The 18,591-nt window shown below is 38.1% G+C and overlaps 1 protein-coding gene across 1 annotated transcript in view; it reads left to right on the forward strand.

The window, feature by feature from the left end:
• LOC113159659 (astrotactin-2) overlaps positions 1-18,591 on the forward strand; it is a 212,705-nt gene that overhangs the window by 89,732 nt on the left and 104,382 nt on the right. The window contains exons 5-7 of the mRNA XM_026356476.1: positions 5,409-5,516; positions 8,361-8,507; positions 13,072-13,239. Coding sequence (XP_026212261.1) covers positions 5,409-5,516; positions 8,361-8,507; positions 13,072-13,239 — 423 coding nt within the window. The remainder of the gene's footprint in view (positions 1-5,408; positions 5,517-8,360; positions 8,508-13,071; positions 13,240-18,591) is intronic.

Consider the following 18,591-nt stretch of genomic DNA (forward strand, 5'->3'; position numbering starts at 1 on the left):
CTTTCCCAAATGGTTGTCTCGGTTATGGCAGTTTCACCAAATGAAAGAAACATCCCTGTGTTGGTCTGGGATGCCACTTTTAGCAGCACCAATACACTCCGTATAGTAGATTCAGTGGAAATTGTGGTACCCTCTTCAAATTTCTACTCAAAGAAGAGGATGAAATTCTGGTGGAGTGCAGTCTTTCTGCACCCTCAATATTACACCATAATTTTTAAGAGTAGAAAAGGACCATTAGATTTGCTAGGGCGAGCTTTTTTTTTTTTTTTTTTTTGTGCTGATGTAAGTACAGTATATCACAGTTTCTACCAGAGTGTGAGGTGCCCTCCATATGCAGAAGATAATTAGATTTTACTATTCAATTTGAACTCATCGCACCACTCCCCACCCCCCTTTCCACCTCCATGGTAATCAATTGTTAATCATTACAGAAAATGGTAAAATAGAAAAAATACAGTGCACTTCCCTCTCCCTCTGCTGTAGATCTGCTGCTCACTTGAACTCGTGTATGAGTCTGTTCTTCCTCTGTGAAACCGTCAGCAGTAACTAGTCACGGTGTCAGTCTTACTTTGGTTTTAACCCACTTTAGCACCAAATCACATCAGTCTTGCTTTGGCGTATAATTGTGACATCTCATTCTCAGTTTGCCTGCAAAGCTTTTGTATATGCTGTTGCTTTTTTCTCTGGTCTTGTCTCATTTTATTCATCTGCTTTACTTTCCATTTTCTCTCTGCAATAATTTCACCTTTAGTCAACTGATAAATAATCAAGTGAAATTAAATGAATGCTAAAGAATAAATATCTTTGAGAAATAATGTCGACAGCCAAGTAATCCAATCCAATAGGTTAAAAACTTGAACTACGTCTTTATGATGATGATGATGATGAGGATCGTTTCTTATATTGTATTTCTTAATTTTCATTGCAAGACTGCATCCAAAGTGCTCAACAAAATTAATTGAGATGTATTCACAGGGAGTATATTGACAGATGATGTTATGACGAAATGATCTAATGGACTTCAGGTCTGTAAAAGAGACTGTAAAAGCGAGCTTGGTATGCTCCAGTAATTGAAATTTGTAACACAGTAATGCTGGAGTTTAAAAGATAGTGTTCTGGCTGTTGATGTGTTTATGGAGGACTGGTATTACTGCTGAGGGAGAGAAAAGAAAGATCAAGACAGAAGAAAATGGACTGAAAGAGAAAGGAATGGAGCAAGGAAAACCATGAAATAGAAAAGACCCAAGGCTAGATTTCCAAAGACTGTTGCACCTTGTTTCACATGTATTCTTGTGTGTGTTATTTATCAAACCTGTGCCTTAGCCTGGGAGCACAATTCACTTGTCATCTGGAACACACACACACACACACACACAGTGCCTGTCAACGCGCCTTTTGTGTGATCAGTGAGATGTTACTCTATCCTTCATGCATATGTATTTGAGGAAGGATCATGCAAATGACAGAAAGATGTAAGTGCTGTTGACTTTACATTCCTCTGGATTTTCCATCCTTCGCACAGTTTCTGGGCGTCTCTGCAACCTGCAGAAATGTGCAAATTTGCAAAAAGGCCTGTTAAAAGGAGGCTGTTAAGAGTAAAAGGAAATGTAACTGACCAGCTTTCCTTTTAGATCTCAGTGACAGCAGACAAAAGGTGAACACATCACAAGACGTGCAAGAATGCTACGCTGAACAAAAAGGAAAAAAAAAAAAAAACTCTTTCACAGAAGGATAATGAGGCAACAAAAGAAAGCATATCTGAGTATTTTATAATACTAAACAAAGGAGGGTTCAGAGATTTGTGACTATGTAGTTATTAAAGTTGAAATTGATTTTGATGTTCGTTGAGCTGCTAATGCACTGTGGCAAATGCTCTTTTGATAATTCATTTACATTTTGGTGGCAGATTCTTTATATACCCAGTCTTTTTCCTTTTGTCGATCCTTCTTTGTCTTTCCATTTGTTTTTAATTACCTCCCTTTCATGGCTAAGTTCTGAAGAGGCTCTATATCATATAATCGTTGTCCCCCGCCTCTGTTTAATCGTGGCATTTCAAACATTACCTTAACTTACAGTGTATTTTATCCAACACCTGGTTCTATGAGACCAGTCTCATTAATTTAATTAGTTTCACAATATGAGACATTTGCGCTTTTGATTTAAAGCGTCATATTATCCGTCTCAAAGTTTTGAGAATGTGAAACTAAGAATCTTCCAAGCATGTTGAAATATTAAAAATATTAAAATTACTGTTCTTACAATTACAACAGTTTCAAGCAACTCATAGTGTTGTGTGCATAATGAGAGGGGGCCAGTCCCTCTTTCTGGCAAAGAGAGGTTGATTGGAATTAAAATTGTAATTAATTATGATTTTATGGAAGCAAGTCTCTAATTAATCTTAATTATTGTTTGCACAACAGCTCAATTGTAAATTGCAGATTAAAGTTAGCAGTTATGACAACACCGGCGTTTATGCAGGGTTAGGAAGTTTGTGTGTACCTTGCTGAAGTGTTCTTTTTATGTTGCAGAGCTGGATCCAAATAAACAAATCCCAGATGGATTTGTGTTGGAATATGAAACGTGAAAGGTGATGAATGAGTGGGTCAAAGTGTGGTTATGAGTAGGGTTCAGTGGAGAAGATCCCCTCAACGAGCTGATATCATTTTTCTATGTAACGACACTTCAATCGCAATCGGAGCGTATGAAATCATACAGTGTCATGATCACGCTGCGATGCCACATATTCTTTGAATGAATGAAGCGTTACATATATTGATGGAAGGCAGCTTACAAGGAGGTGTGTCGGGTGGATGGAGGGCAAACAATGTGCGGGACCGACAAACACAGACCTGAGTTTGAGCCTGAAGTCCTTTGGGAGGTTGGGTTTAGGCAAAGAAAAAACAGAGGATTAGAGACAGATTATGTTTGTGTTTGTTTACATTTTTAATTCAGACATTGTGAGTGTAGTGACTGTTTTGATTATTAAGCAAAGTCACAACGTTACCTCGACTTTAACTCAATGCTCTGAGTGCCTGAACTCAATCATAACAATTTTTCAATTGTTGGAGCCACAATTTGTCGTGTCCATATTTGTGACTAGCCATTTACATAAATAATTTACAATTTTTACAACAAGGAACATGATTCTTTTTCCTTCTTTGTCAATTTGTGCAGTAAATCTTCTCAGTCTTTGACTGCCAGAGACCATCAACGTGACTGGACCTGTGCTCTGGTTAAGTAGCCGTGCAGCAGCTCTGTTTTACTGCACAGGTGTGGAGCTGCACCTGAGTTGGTAAAGTTGAGATTTACACAGCTGGAGTTTTGAGATCAGGTTGAAAGCACCTCTATACTTCGTAACTCAAGTCCTTGAGGAAAAAAAAAAAAAAAACAATTTCCAGGAAACATGTCTTTTTTGAGCAATACATTTAATATGAGGTAATGACTGAGCTGGAGAAAATACTTAATGCAATAAAGGACACCAGAATAGTATTTAGAAAAAGAAAAGAAGTAAACAGAAATACACTCACAATAATTGACAGGTAGTTAATGATTTCGTTTAATGTTCCTTTTTGTGGAATCGAGAAAGCGTTTTTCGTCCTTTTATGTTAGGATGTAAACTGCTCTATAAAAGCTACTTTGGCTTCGCAAGGCATACATCATTTTTATCTGCAGAGAACATGCAAGCGTGTGTTTCTGTGTAATTGAATAAATGAAACCTCTTCTTCATAACTACATCCAACGGTGCGGATGTAGTTAACAATTTCTGGATTATCTATGTGTGTGTCTCCGTGCTCCTTTTTAAATGTATTTGCAAGACTTTCTGTTTCTGTCTCCCTTCCTCACTCTGACTTTGTTTCCATCCACCACCTCTCTGGGCATGTTATAGCATGATGCATAAATTCAGAACCAATTTTACACCACATTGCCTTGGCCTCACTCTCCAAACGCTGCCAGACTCTCACACTCCATATCTAACTCAACTCTCGACCTGTTTAAGTTCACCAGACTGAAGGAATGAGCTTTCTCTACACACTTTTTTTTTTTACCCAGACTTAATAGAACTTTTAATCATGTCTAAAATATTTGTGGTGCAGGCAAATTCGTATGACTTATAAGAAAATATTTATGAAGTGAGTAAAGGAGGTAATTTCACCAAGCACTGCTGAGCATTTGCCTAGAAAATATGACAGTGTCCAATGAACAAGGAAGAGAAAATATGTTGCTCTATCACTGGCAATAAATTACTTTTAATAAGGAAAGTTATAGTTTTGGAGATTGAAAACTAAAACATTCCCAGAAATGTTGATACAATTCTGTACTCACCAAAATGTTTTCTTATTCATAGGTATATTTATAAATAACTGACAAAATGCACTCAAACTTCATTTGTCACCTTCCCTCGTACATTACAGGTAAATTAATTATTGTCTAGGTGCACCATTGCGAGCAGGTTTGAAAATGCTACCAGCTTGTTTTATGGCTACCTGAGCTGAGTGAGATCTGACCTCCTGCTGCACAGACGGCGCAAAAACAGCTTTGCAGTCTGTTTCTTCCTACGTATTTTATATTTATGTTAAAAAAAACTGCACTACACCTACTATACCTTCACAAATAAGGTCCTATAGAGCAGTTTGTTCTCCAGAGATACTCTGTACTCCTGTTGGTGACTAATACATTACATTTCTTATTTCTGCTTCAACAGGTGAAGCATTTTCTCTTATTCAAGACAATCATTGATTTTCTTTCTGTCCTCAATTTCCACTTTGGGAGATTAGGAAATGTAATCACTGTAATCCTGTGGATTATGCAAACAAGGCATATGTACAACTATGATGAAAGTAGATGGATGTCATGTGACACATTTCATATAAACTACATCATTTATGTCAGAATTATAATGTAAATCTGAGCAATACACACACATATTTAGTTACTTTAAATATAGTTATGTATCCTCCAGTGGCTTAACACTTGAAATCCTTGACAATTATCACTTTTTTGGCAGCCTCTGTGCATTTAGCAGGGATGTGTTTTGATGTTGTGGTGGCAAACAAAGCCTCTTAACTCTCACAACCTCTTCCTTGCTCTTACCCTGACTTAAACACAAATATGCAGACACACACTCTGGGGATGTGACCCAATATGATTAACAAATTAAGCTCCCGGGACTCAGCAACAAAGGACAACATTTATCAACAGTGGCTAACAGATCAAATAAAAGGGGACACATTGCTTGACGTGTGCATCAATTGTAATTTCAGTGGAAGGGACATAATCACAATGACCAGGACTTACTGATTTCATGAAAAATACCATGTTTCTTCAGCATTTGAATTCTAAAATAACATAGTGATTGATTGATGGACTCTCTCTCTCTATTTCTTTTCCTCTTATCATCTCATTACTAGCCACTGGAGGTGTGTTTGGTCCTCAAGGGGAGTCAGGGTCAGAGCCTGAAGATGACAGTCAATTGAAGTTTTACACAGAGCAGCACAGAGGACGAAGGCGCAGCAAAGGTAAGAAGGAGTGCAGGGGTACTTTTTTGTATGGTGTTATCAATATGTTACATATAACATTAAATTCACTTAAGAAGTATCCTTCGTAGCCATTGCATTTTGCTAATAAGGCAATAATGTAAAAAGAGAGTATAATCCGATAAATGATTTTGAAAAACAAACAAATTCAAACTTTACATGAGTTGAATATGAGGAGGAATAATGGCAATACACCCTATAACTGAGTGAAATGAGGCTAGGCAGTTTTGGTATTGTCAGCATGGCTGAAAGTAGGAGGGAGTCATGTACATTCCCAGTGGGGTTTAAAGTGCTGTTCCATGGAACAGCTCAATGACACTCAAAGCAGATATATGAGCTGATGTAAATGGAGGCTTGGTGATGAGCAAAGCTGAGTCGAATAACTTTGATGGGAAGCATGATTTTCACTTCCCTCCCCACAATATGATATGTGAAAGTAAAGACTGTGCACTGCACATTTGTGTATGTGAGCAAATGACTTGTGTACACTTAGGTGTCCATATAGTGATTGCTGAAATGTTTGCCATAACCATTATTTTCCACCACTCACATAGTACTGGGTGAAAGACAGTCAAAAACGTATGTCTAATAATAATTGTATTGGGTTTTTTTTTATCACAAGTGTGCTTTTAGACTATAGGATTCAACAATTTGTTGTCCTGAATTATGCCTCTCAGGCAGCATTTACAATTTCATTTTCAGGGACCCTTAAATCTTACAAGGCACTACATTGAGAAGAAGAAAATCTCCAGTACTCACGAACTTTGGAGCCATGGCCCAGCTTAGAGTTATGCCTCACAAATTCAATTCAATTATTTGCTTTGTGTCTGTGATGGGAGCATTTCTTTGCTCTTTTGTGTAATGACAAAGACCTAATTACCTCACTCTTTTTTTAACCTCTATGTTGAGCAGAGGTAGCAAAAAAACAAGATTTGATGAGAAATGTTCTTTATTTCCTCCAAATATACTTAGAAAAAAATCCATTATTTTAAATGTGTATTTCTCAGCCCTAGAGACCCAAAACTGGACAAAGGAAATTGATAGATGGACTTTTAAATATGGACATTGAGCCGTCTATCTTCCATCCATTCGCCATCTATCTTCCATCCATTTTCTGAACTGCTTGTGCAGTGAAGGGTCGTGAGGGCGCTGGAGCCAATCCCAGCAATGGGGCGCGAGGCAGTGTTAGATATTGAGCCTTTGTACAAAGATGAAAGGAGTGAAAGTTCATCTCATAGTTTAAATAATTGGTTCTCTCACTGTGCCTCTCTAATTGATTTCATAGGTTTTGATCAAGTCATTTCTGAATTACATTTCCAGGACTGAAGACATTTAACATGTGAATCATTATGCAACTAATCAGACTTGATTACAGAAAACTGGTGATTGTTCACAAATAAAGATTTGGAAATTGGTCATAGAAGGAGGAGGAGAAGGTTTCAGTCTAAACTGCATTTCTCTGTTTAGATTTTATTAGATAAAGCGCAGTGGGTGCATCAGCAGTAAAGATATAAAACCCACCGCCTGCGTTTAAGTTACATATCCGTCCATGTGTCTGCTGTTTGTTTGTTTTTGAGTTTGGAGCATGAGCATGCAGACTAGGTGTTTGGTTTGTGGCCATAAAGTAAGTGTTTGCCACCGTGAGTGTACATGCTTTTGTCTACTCAGTGGGCTTTTATAGTAATTGAGGGACCCCTTTCACAAGCCCAATGACACCACCCACACCCTATAGGGATTAGCTGCTCTGCCACATTTGCTGTAGACAGCTTTTGTTCTTTTCCCTTCACAATACCAGTGACTGTGGTAAACATGTGATTCAGTATGGGTGGATTGAATATCCTAACTTGGTCTCCCTGGCTGTATTTCACCATACAACCAAGCGTGGGGTTTTGCCTCAGTTCAGCTCATTTGGTCATTTGCAAATTGCATGTGTGATTGGTAAAATCACATTTTGGTTGGGAAACCACTCTGTAGTTGGAAAATGTAAAATTCTGTGTTGCTCTGCTTTTCTCATCTAGTAACATAACCTCCAATGAGCAAATGGACGTTTATTCAATACATCCATAAACCAGCACATGAATTTGTTGCCATCTGAATGTCACTGTTTATTACAGAGAAACCAGAACAGGCTCACTGTTGCACCACTATTGACTTGCATATTCAGAGAAATAGTGTGATATTTTCCTGGATTTTAATTAAAGTTAAGTTAATTAAAGTGCAGAGGTACTGCATGTCATTTTTACAACAGGTAAATTCTAGTTATAACAGTGTTTTTAGACCAGCACTATCATTACCTTCTCCCTCTCACGTCCCAGTATACCTCCATTCCACATGCCAACCACCCCCCCGCATGATAAATATCACCAGACAGAGGTTAAGCAGCTAATTTTATTCTCTATATTCTGGCTTGGAAATGGGAGCCCTGACAGAGGCAAAGGGCAACCAAAACAACCAATCTATAACCCTGTCAGTGGCAATAAGATCATACATCACGCCGGCAAATGATTCTAGGCTGTCCTGAAGAAGCGCTGGTATTCAGTCATATTTTGAATTCCTCGGTCAAACTTGAACCTGAGTTAGAGTCATAAATCAGAAGTCCAATTAACTGTATTTCCAAGTATTTAAGGGGGCTTATAGACTGGACAATCAATGATGCATTGTCTTAAAGTGTGTATATTTCTGTCTGTATTATCTCTGCCTGTAAAAGTAGGAGACTTAGACTTCTGTCAACAATATTCTGTTTGTCATCTGCTTAGGCTGGTCAAAAAAAATGAGCCTCTGGTAAACTGTTCACCTTTACCTTTTTCTCACTTTTTCTACCTCTAGGTTACTCACAGAGTCCTCTAAATAAGGTCACCCTGACGTTGATTACCATCAGCACATGTGTCATTGCCATTGTCTATGCTACGCAAGATTCCTGTCCCCTCACTGTCAAGGTTACTCTCCATGTGCCTGAGCATTTTGTTGCAGACGGTAAGTGCTACGCATTGATTAGATATTGATAGGATGTTCAACTAAAGAAATATGCAACAAGTGGTAATATTTGCATATTTAGCTACTCACCTACCAAGCTTAGAGTAACTTTAGTCAGAATGAAACTCTGCGGAAGACGATGAAATCACTTTGGTGACATAAATATACAGTACCTACCTCAGCCATGGGCAATGCTGAGCTTTGTTTAGCTGAACAAAGAGTTTGATTTGTGGAGCACTTACTTACAGTTACAGTTACTATAATAGCCATTATCCATTATGGTACACGTTTGTTTCTAGCCATAATTGGTTACAGTTGTCTTTCAAGCAGCATACTGCAGGGATGATTGTCGAGTAGCATCTTGCTGTTGTTGAGTGGTGAAAAAATATTAGGTAATTTGTGTAGTTTTTGTTGTTAGAAGGAGCAGCTAATGGACCTGGGACAGCTCTGCATGTATCCCCTGTTTCTATTTATAAATGGCTGGCAGTAAAATTCCCACCCCTTCAGCCATGATTTGTGGTTTTCATTTTCAATGCCTTTCAGTGTCAGTGTTCCCTCTGCACAACTGATAAAGTACAAAAGACGCACATCCATCCAACAAAAAAGTAAATCATGCTGGAACCAAAAAATGAGCAAAAATCAGGACGATAAAACCCACACACTGAAAGCTCTCAATGGGGAAAAAAAAAGATTTATTATCACCACAAATGACTGAGTGACATTTTGAGCCATCAGACTGATGAAAAGCAGTGTGCTCAAAACATGATTATTTTTCCTGTTTTTGCACAGGGACCTTTTGTTGTGCAGACTTTCTAACAAGAGACTGCAAACTGCACATTACAGGGATACTAACCTATTGTGTGGCTCCCACTTTGTCAGTCGACATAATGCAAATATTCTATATATTGTGACTACTCTGTGGTTTATTTATAAAAAAAAGTTCATGTAACAAGCTTGCTGCAAACAAGCCAAACAAGCAATATGTTTCTAAATAAAAATGATATCCAGGAAAATGATTTAACATAACAGAACCTTGGATTTAACTTTTTTAAGGAAATTTATAAAAAATAAAAAAAAACAGTTTTCCATATTTAAAAAAAACAAATGTTTTAAAATGAAAAAAATTAATTAAATTGGGACAGTAAACAAAACATTTCCAAAATAAATGTAAATTCAAGGATAATCAAGTACATTGGCTCGAATGTCCAGGCAACTAGAGTCGTCCCACTGAGCCTGCTTTCAGTTCCTTATTGGCAACAGGATAATTGTAAATTGGGTCCATGTATTGGCAAGACACCACAATAAATTGCACTGGGAGGAGGAAAAGGCCAAAATGGAAACTGTACAAGTAGTAAAAGGGAGTGAAGAGCTGAGCCAATTTAACTAATGATTGCCATATCTCTGAAAACAGTGCATTCACTTATCAGTCGATCAGGTGCTCTTGCCGCCAGGGCCTCATTTCTAGTCCACCCACACACCTACAATAGAAATGGAGCAGTACACGAAACCTCTACAGCAGATTCTATAATCTAAAAAAAAGACAGAAAACTTTAACAAATTTCATGATTACCCACTGACATTAGTCTCCCCCTACAGTTCAAAGCCAAATCAATTAAATTACAGATTATTTTGCATACATTATTTTTGCCGTACATAAAGAGAACATTTCTATCATTCAAATCAACATAACACTGTAGTTGTGTCTGTTTGAATATTATATAAATATATATATATATTGAATATATAGATTTTCTAGTCAGTGTTCTGTGAAAGTTAACATGGGCACATGTACTTCCTGCAGAATGATTGATTTTGGTGATCTCCTGACCTTTGTTCTACCACTGCAAATCTCAAGCACTAAATTGCTCCTCAGTCTTCCTTTTGACCTGATGCTGAACAGAAGATTTTAATATAATCTTTGGATTTGGTCATAATATTCCAAAGAATTCTATAATATCCAGATAATTTTTCATTTAGTGCCACCCTTGTAATAAACATTATATTTCATCTACAAATAGGTAAGACACTTAAAATAGGAAAATAGTCTGTTCTTATGCACGGTTCATCCTGAAGGACTTATAATCAGGCTTTTAATGCTGTTGTTCTGCAACGTCTGTACCATGCGTGCACTGGAATGGGACTTACAATAGCGGACACCTGAGACAGAGCAGATGTGATAAAACATGGCTTAACTCAGCAGTCTGGCAGGCATACAGTTGGCAGTAGGCAGGCAGTCAAAGCAAACAAACAAACAAATCCAACAGATAAACAATCGCAACTAATCCAAAATGGCAAGTCATGTCTAAGTATAAGTTGAATTAGGACAGGAACAAGCAGAAAACCAAATGGAGAAAGTTGCTATAGGTACAAGGTGTCACATATGATCTTGTGTGAGCTGCCCTCTGTAAATTACTCTCTGTGTATGAGAGAAGTAAGAAGTGATGGGAGCCAGCTCAAGAGACAAGGTCAGGCCTGAGTATGAGAAGTAAACTCAGCAGAGGTGACTAGTAGACAGGTGAGACATGGCAGCAGATGGCTGAACAGAAAAACAAAAACAAACCAAAAAAATCACAGAGGCTAACGTGTAGGTAGGAGAACGGAATAGAGTTAGAGCAGTTAGAAATTACAGTCACAAATAACTTAAGACGACAGTTTAAAGGTGGTACAAACAATTGGCAAATGGACAAATACATAATACATGAACATACAGTAAGTTAGTTGTGTGGTTAATCATGAACCCAAATAATCGTGCAGTGCATAATATAAAAAAGTACATTAGAGCACAGAGGCAAACAGCAGAACATTTTTAAATAAGCCAGAAGGATATAAATGAAATATGACACTTTAAATAAGGTGTCAGCAAGTCAGTGGCGGTGGCTGTAACCATGCCACTAATCTTCAGTGCTTTCTATTCCACCTATATTCAGTTAGGAGGATTAATCTAACAAAGTTAATTTTCCCCAGGCTTTTACAGTCAGTTCACAATGTGCAATGCAAAACTGCCAGTAATCAGCAATGTTCTTATTGCTCAGGAGGGGTTTCTTTACAGGACTTACAGAAATCAACCCATAATCTAACAATTGCCTCCTCACTGTGTGAGCTGAAGCCATTAGATTTCTCCACTTTCTCAGCAAATGAGGGTTACTGGCACTTCTGTTCACTAAACTGCAGCACTGCAGGAAATGGCCTTGTTACGCTCACCTTTGGTCAGTCTGACCCAGGAGATGCTTTTAGTGATCCTTTGTGGAGAGTTCTGTGTGTATTTCAGCATTTTGTCATTTTGGTGGGTCTCGAATTCTTTTCCTCCAAAAGCAACAACAGCTCTGGTAAAGAATATGCTTGTTTGCTTATTTTACACATGTCAATGATGAATGTATAACATTATAACATTATAGACCATTCACATCTGAATGTGGTTTTACTTCCATATTGTACTATAGGTATAGGAAAATGGTAACTATAAGAACTGCAGTATTTACTTGACACAGCATTGCTTATAGACACACAGCCTTTGTGTTATTGGTCTGTTAGTCAAACAATTAGCTTTTAACATATAATGTAGGTGTATTTTTGTAAGCTCGCTGTGGGTCAGATAGTCTCAGTGCAATGCTTTCCCAAGAAGTGAAAAGAAGCAGCTGGCAACTTTAAGTGTGTAGGAGAAGGCAAATGATGAAGGCAAATGTCTGTTCTATTATGAATTTGGCACTAAAATGTTAAAAATGAAAGAGTAAAGAAAATAGGGAGGCTTGGGATGCTGCTTTATCTGTTGCACACTGTTAGAGCAAAGTACTCTTTGTGGGATATTTCTCCTTGGAGTTGTGCATTTTATTGCAGAGCATTGGCTGTCTAACTTGTCCTGTGACTCACATTTGATTGCTGGCTTCTCTCCAAGCCTTTCCGTCTGTATTAATCTTCTATTCGGAAAACCATCCTGGAGACCACTATCGCCAAGTTTTATGTCATAAAACAGAACAAAAATGTGAATTCCTTTTTAATCTCCCAATTGATAGCTGTTTGTCCTGGCCTGGTTTTTGAAATATATATTAAATTCAAAAATATTTACTAAATCCTGAAGCTTCTGCTAATTGTGTAAACACAATATAGCCATATAAGAATCTCTGTTTTCACCTGAGAGCTGCGGAACAATCTCCCACTGGTCCCTTTGGAAACAAAAGTCATTGGCATCAATTAGGGATAATCTTGTTCAGTGATCAGAGTTTAACGATTGGTCTGGGAGCAATAAGAAAGAAAGGTAAGTCAGCGTCAATGAGCATTTACTGATTGACTCGTGAAACCCTTTTAGCGCCTCTATTGCAATTACCCAGGAAATCCCATCAATACACACATTATAGGTCTTAATTTTCTCATTTAAATTCAGGCCGGTCAAGATGGGAATTGAAATTACAGTGGAAACAAAAGAATTAGCTACCTTCCAATTGATTTTGCAATAGAACTAGGAAAAGAGCTCTTACAAATACCAAATAGTAAGTATTAATTGTGTGGATGGTTCTTTTCTTTTCTTTACAAACAAAATCATTTCACCCTGTTCTTTCCTTTTTTTCAGGAAGTAGTTTTGTGGTGAGCATGGGCAGCTTCCTGGATGTTTCTAATTGGCTAAACCCAGCCAAGCTTACACTCTACTATCAGACCAATTCATCCACACAATGGGTCCAAGACTACTGTGGCCAGAGGACCACTGAGCCCTGTGAGCAGATTTGTAACCAGGACACAGGTTAGTGCATCGGCAGTACCTGCACAGACAAACAGGTGCATAATTGAAATTGAACACTTTTTTCTTGTCTTATGGTCTTACAGGTGCAGTCTACCAATAACAATGTTTTTTGACTGATTAACACAACAGCTGCTACATGTTTATGTATGATGAACACGTGATACACCAGCCTAGAAATATAACATAATTGTGAAATCATGACATTGAGAAAAGTTAGAAATATAATAATAATAAAGACGAATTTGAAGATATGGTAATAAAATATGTTGGGATTAGAAAAAAAAATCCAGGCATTTGATCCTCTTTTATGTTTTGATACAAAAACTTCAATACCCAGAATGAGGACGAAGGAAGGACAGCTCTTTTTCTGTTCTACAGGGTTACCTTGATAAATGTATTGAAGTGTTTCTGATTTGTAAAATGTTATTCAAGGAGCATGGTGGAATTGCTTTATACACTTCTAAGGTATATGATCAAGTAAAATGAAAGGAATATGTTTTACAGATTTAAAAAGGGGATTATTTCTTATTCCTATACCATCATAAAAACATGCATTCCGATTTATTTTTAATTAAAGTTTGAAAGTTTGGACTTACTTTTTGGCATTCAACTGACATTATACAGTAGGAACAATCACAGTAATGATTTCTTTGTAATCTTCTTTTTTATTAATGGATTCTACCCTGTAGCCACATCCTGCAACAACCACTAAATCAGCTCTAGCTTCCTTCCGACCACACCTCCTTTTATAGAAATTAAATGAGCAAATGAGTGTAGAAGGGTGCAGAAGGCTCTAAAACCAACTGAACAATAGGATTAGGAATGGGAGTCACAAAACACCAAGTCAAGGTAGAATTTTGGTTCATTTTTGAAAAAGGGGTGAAAAATGGGAAAAGTGCATTAACCATTGATGTTTTCTGCTTGCCGACAAATGCTTGAGTTAGTTTTACCAAACCTGAACTGGGAGCTCTTAGTGTGTTTTCCTTATTGACTCAGTTGTTGAGTAAATGTAACAGCTGGAGTCAACGCGTAGTGAGCCAAGATCGACAACGTTGCTAGTGTGTAAGCAGGAGCCCTCGGTGCCTATTGCCTCGTCCAGGTAAATAAATACCAGCTATCATTGCAGTATGTACACAATCAGCTCATCCAGTTCTGTATCTATTTGTGCCCATATTAAAACTATACCAACAAAAGCTGACAGTGCAGCATGATGATGTTTATCTTCCCTTCAGTGGTGGAACCCCCTTGTGCATTACCCATCTAGGTAAAGTCTAAGCTCATTACAATGGATTACATATGTAATGTATGTGAAATTTGTGTCATGGTGGTCAAGGGCATGTTGATGCATAATGTGTAAGAGCTCTTGACACTGACGTCAGGCAGTCCACATGTAGATGGCTATGGTGGCGTTGGTATGTTTGTGTTTATGGATTTTGATTCTGTGCAGATGTGTGTATGCTTGCATCTGTCCCTGTCTGTTTATGCTTGGTGAGATCAGTAATAGTTGCAATTCAATTTCTGAGTCATTTAGTCATTCAGACCCAACTACATTGAGCATTCTGACTCTATTAATACTTCTGCCTCCCCCTGTCTCCTTGTCTCTCTCCATTTATTTCTCTTTTCATCTGTCATTTTCAGCAGCAAGATTATTTGATCAGTAATTGCCCTCAAGTACGTTGTATCTCCTCAGGGCAACCACATCCATCCAGCAGCAAAATTAAAGGTGTTCTTCAAAAGAGCTTTCCGTTTCCATTACTGTCCTCTAGTATAGATTTTAACACCCAGACAATAGCTTTCAACAATAATACACTACACAGTTGTTTCTGAAGACAGCGTACCTGAAGTACTGGTTGTGAAATGTTAAAGGGTAAATCGCATAGGGAAGAAAAGTGCAGCTGCACTGCTCGCTGTGAACTGGATGCTGCGATTCTGACCACAGCAATAAGTAATGTCAAAGTGGGTGTTTTTACTCTCTGACAAGTGACAGCAAAACACCCGTCTGGGCAGGTCTTGTTTAAACATAGAAAACGTAAAAAAAAGCTGTCAACGACGTACATACATTTAGACTGGCGGTTTTTAAATGCTACTGGCAGGCGAAATATCAGTTTGACAACTGCATATTTTGTTGACTTGCTACAAAACCCTGTGAAATGTCAAGTCTACCTTATGTAAATGGTTAAAACACAGATATACTTGTGGAAGTGTATGCTGTTTCTAGGATGGGTGTTTGTTTCAAAACCAAAACACAGCTGTAACTAGAACTTTTGGCATTAAATTAGGGGTGCTTAAACAAAAACCCTTGGACTATAATAGAGAACTGATAGAACTCAAAGGACAAAATGTTGCAGGTGACAGGAAGGTGTAATATGGCAATCTTTAAGTCTGCAGCACAAGTACATCATACCTATATTCACCTGGGTGTAGGGCAGCTGCTGCACTTTCATCACTCTGATGTCCCATGGTTATGATTTTAACCTTATTCTAATAAAAGCTGGCCGAGGTCATTGTGACAATCTTTACAGTGGGTTATGAACAAAGTTGGTCTGCTGTATAAAAGGAAAGTATACAAGCTATACAAATAAAATTGAAAGTACATGCCAGGAAATACAGATGGTCTGCTACACCCTGTTCAGTTTGTTGCAGGGTTAAAACGAAATTCATGAGTGAGAGAGTGGGCCGGGACACACTGGTCAGCCCCTGGACCATCAGTGAGTGGATGTTGGGGCTAGTTTTTTTGCAGTGTGTCTGCACCACTAGCACTAGTAAAAACCTCAGTTGGCGACACTTCTGCTGATTCAGCATGTTGCATCGGTGGCAAACCCATTGGTGAGACCACTCTAATTGGCTGTACAGCTTAGCGAATGAATGCTCGAGAAGAGAAATGGACCCCAGTGCCATTTCCAACTTATCAGACGAATCCTCTATTAGAAGTAGATATAAAATGTCTCTGGTGAGTAAGAGTGGTGAGGAAACAGTAAGCAAGTGCTGTCGAGTATTTCTTTGTTTACTGATTGTATAGCTGCAGTCTTAGATCTTCTTACATTTACATTTAGTTTGTGAACCTGATGCGGCAGGAAGCCAGTGCAGACATATGAAGAGTGGTGTAACGTGTGTCTTTTTTTTTTGGCTGATCAAAAATGAGACGTGCTGCTGCATTTTGGAACATCTGGAGGGGTTAGATAGTGCAGCTGGTATCCCCGTCAGTACCACATACATGACCAGAGCCTGCACAATGAGTTGTGTTGTAGTTGTATAGTCCGAAACGTAGAGTCTGATGATCACCCCCTGCTTTTCCTTTGTGAAGGATGAATACAGACTGCTGCCACCTGCTGGTATAGAGATTTTCTTTGTGACACTTTTTAGCTTCAGTGAAAGCAACGTAAGACGATGCAACAGTCGGACTCACTTCACTCTAGTTCTTCGATGTTCTTGTGTTTAATGGTGGTGTCAAATGTTATGCATTGCTGTCCATCATTGCTGATGGGCACAGTGTCCTCTTTGATATAACCACTGGGACTTCTAAAATCTCATTGTAGGATTTACACATAATGTTTCCGTCATTGAAGCATATCTGATTGCGTAAACATTATTTGACACTGAATCCACAAGGACATTTTCACATAACATTTTGTTGTTTCTTTGTGCTGTATAGTCACAAGTATTTCACCAAATTATTTGTATTTGTGACTGAGTAATCAGCTTCTCTGCTTTCACCTTGACTGTTACCTACTAGTAGATTTCTTGAGATGACTTCTGTTGTGTTTTGGCGCTATACAAATAAAATTAAATTGAAATTGAATAGATGAATGGCAGGAGTTACCTGTTCCTATTGCCAGGTAGCTGCACAGGAGCTATAACTGGACTATCTTTGGAAAAACTGATATTACACAAACAACTGGATAATGTTTTGTCATAACAATGTTACAAAACGAGCCTCTAAATGACTATAAAAGTAGGGCACTTATAAATGTAATAAATTCCTCTTATGTTTAATACCACCTTTATGTGACTATGAAGGGGGAAGGAAGAATAAATTGCCGCTAGCACCTTTCCATCTATCATCATAACTAACCTCATAAGGACCTGAGAACCTCCTTAGCTGCTTTCGTTTTCTTCATTTGAAATTATGTCTCCCTGGCTCCGTGGACTCAAGTAATTGCCATTTGAAATGTTTTATATGTTTGCCTCTTAATTTAGAACAAAGAGATGGTAAAAAAAAAAAGAGCACAAAGGAGAAGGAGATGGAGGACACAATAATGACATAACAGTGGCACATTTTATTGGAAATCTAATATTGGTGTTTATCCAGGATGATACTATTCCCATATGCGGTATCAGGTTGTGTGTCTGTGTAGAAATCTGGATGGGATATAACAGGAGTGGGAGAGCACAGTTAGATAATTGTTGTCATCAAATCGCCATTTCCAATCACAGGAGATTAACTCTAAATTAGGCCGACAACATGTTCTAATCAGTCAACCATAACTTTTGGCATCACAAAACTAACCCGCTCAATCCGTGCACTCAGGCCCAGACATACATGAGAACATTCAATTTGCACTCGCAATCTGCCAAAAATAAACATCTGATTTATTAAGGAGGCACTAGGAGAGCTCACAAGGCCCAGCGAAGTGGGGAGATTTGTTCAAAATGCTGTGATACCAAATTACAATTTCTCTGCAATGAAGTAAAGAGATGCTAAACCATATGAAGTTTCATTTCTATTGGTAACGTTTTACTCTTGAAACCATAACAAGCATGCAAAATTAATGCCATTAGACCCTCTAAATGGACAAGAGATATTTTTTCAAAGGATAGTGATATAGAAGTACACATTACAGAAAATATGGTCTGAAAAATGAATGCATCAATGAGCCGCCACATCAGAAACTGTTCCCAACTCATATTATGACAGATGGTTGGCACTGAAATGGATGCTATATCGTTAGAAGGTAACAGCAGCCAGTGCACACTGGAAATGTAAAAAGAAGTGCAGTTCCTGTAGCACGTTAACAACTCACTGAAGTTCAGATTTAGTGACCACAAAATCACAGCTCCCCACCCTCCTAATGTTTTTATACCTAAAAAACAAGTCAGTTTAAGGACCTCTCCTCAATTATGTTTGTTTTAATATGCTAAAGTTTTTATACACGCAGAAACTGTCACACAGAACTGATTCTTGCAAGTAAACGTTAGTTAATCCAGCGGAATGTGTAATCAGACATATTTCTCCCTGTTAATTGCTTGATCCTCCCTTAAATGCATTTGCATAAAGGAAAGAGCTACACTTTGCTGATTACTTGCAAGGTCTGTCTCAGATTACAGGCAAAATCTTCTTCCAGGCTGGTGCAC

This window comes from Anabas testudineus, chromosome 12, assembly GCF_900324465.2.
Source record: "Anabas testudineus chromosome 12, fAnaTes1.2, whole genome shotgun sequence".
Lineage (NCBI taxonomy): Eukaryota > Metazoa > Chordata > Actinopteri > Anabantiformes > Anabantidae > Anabas > Anabas testudineus.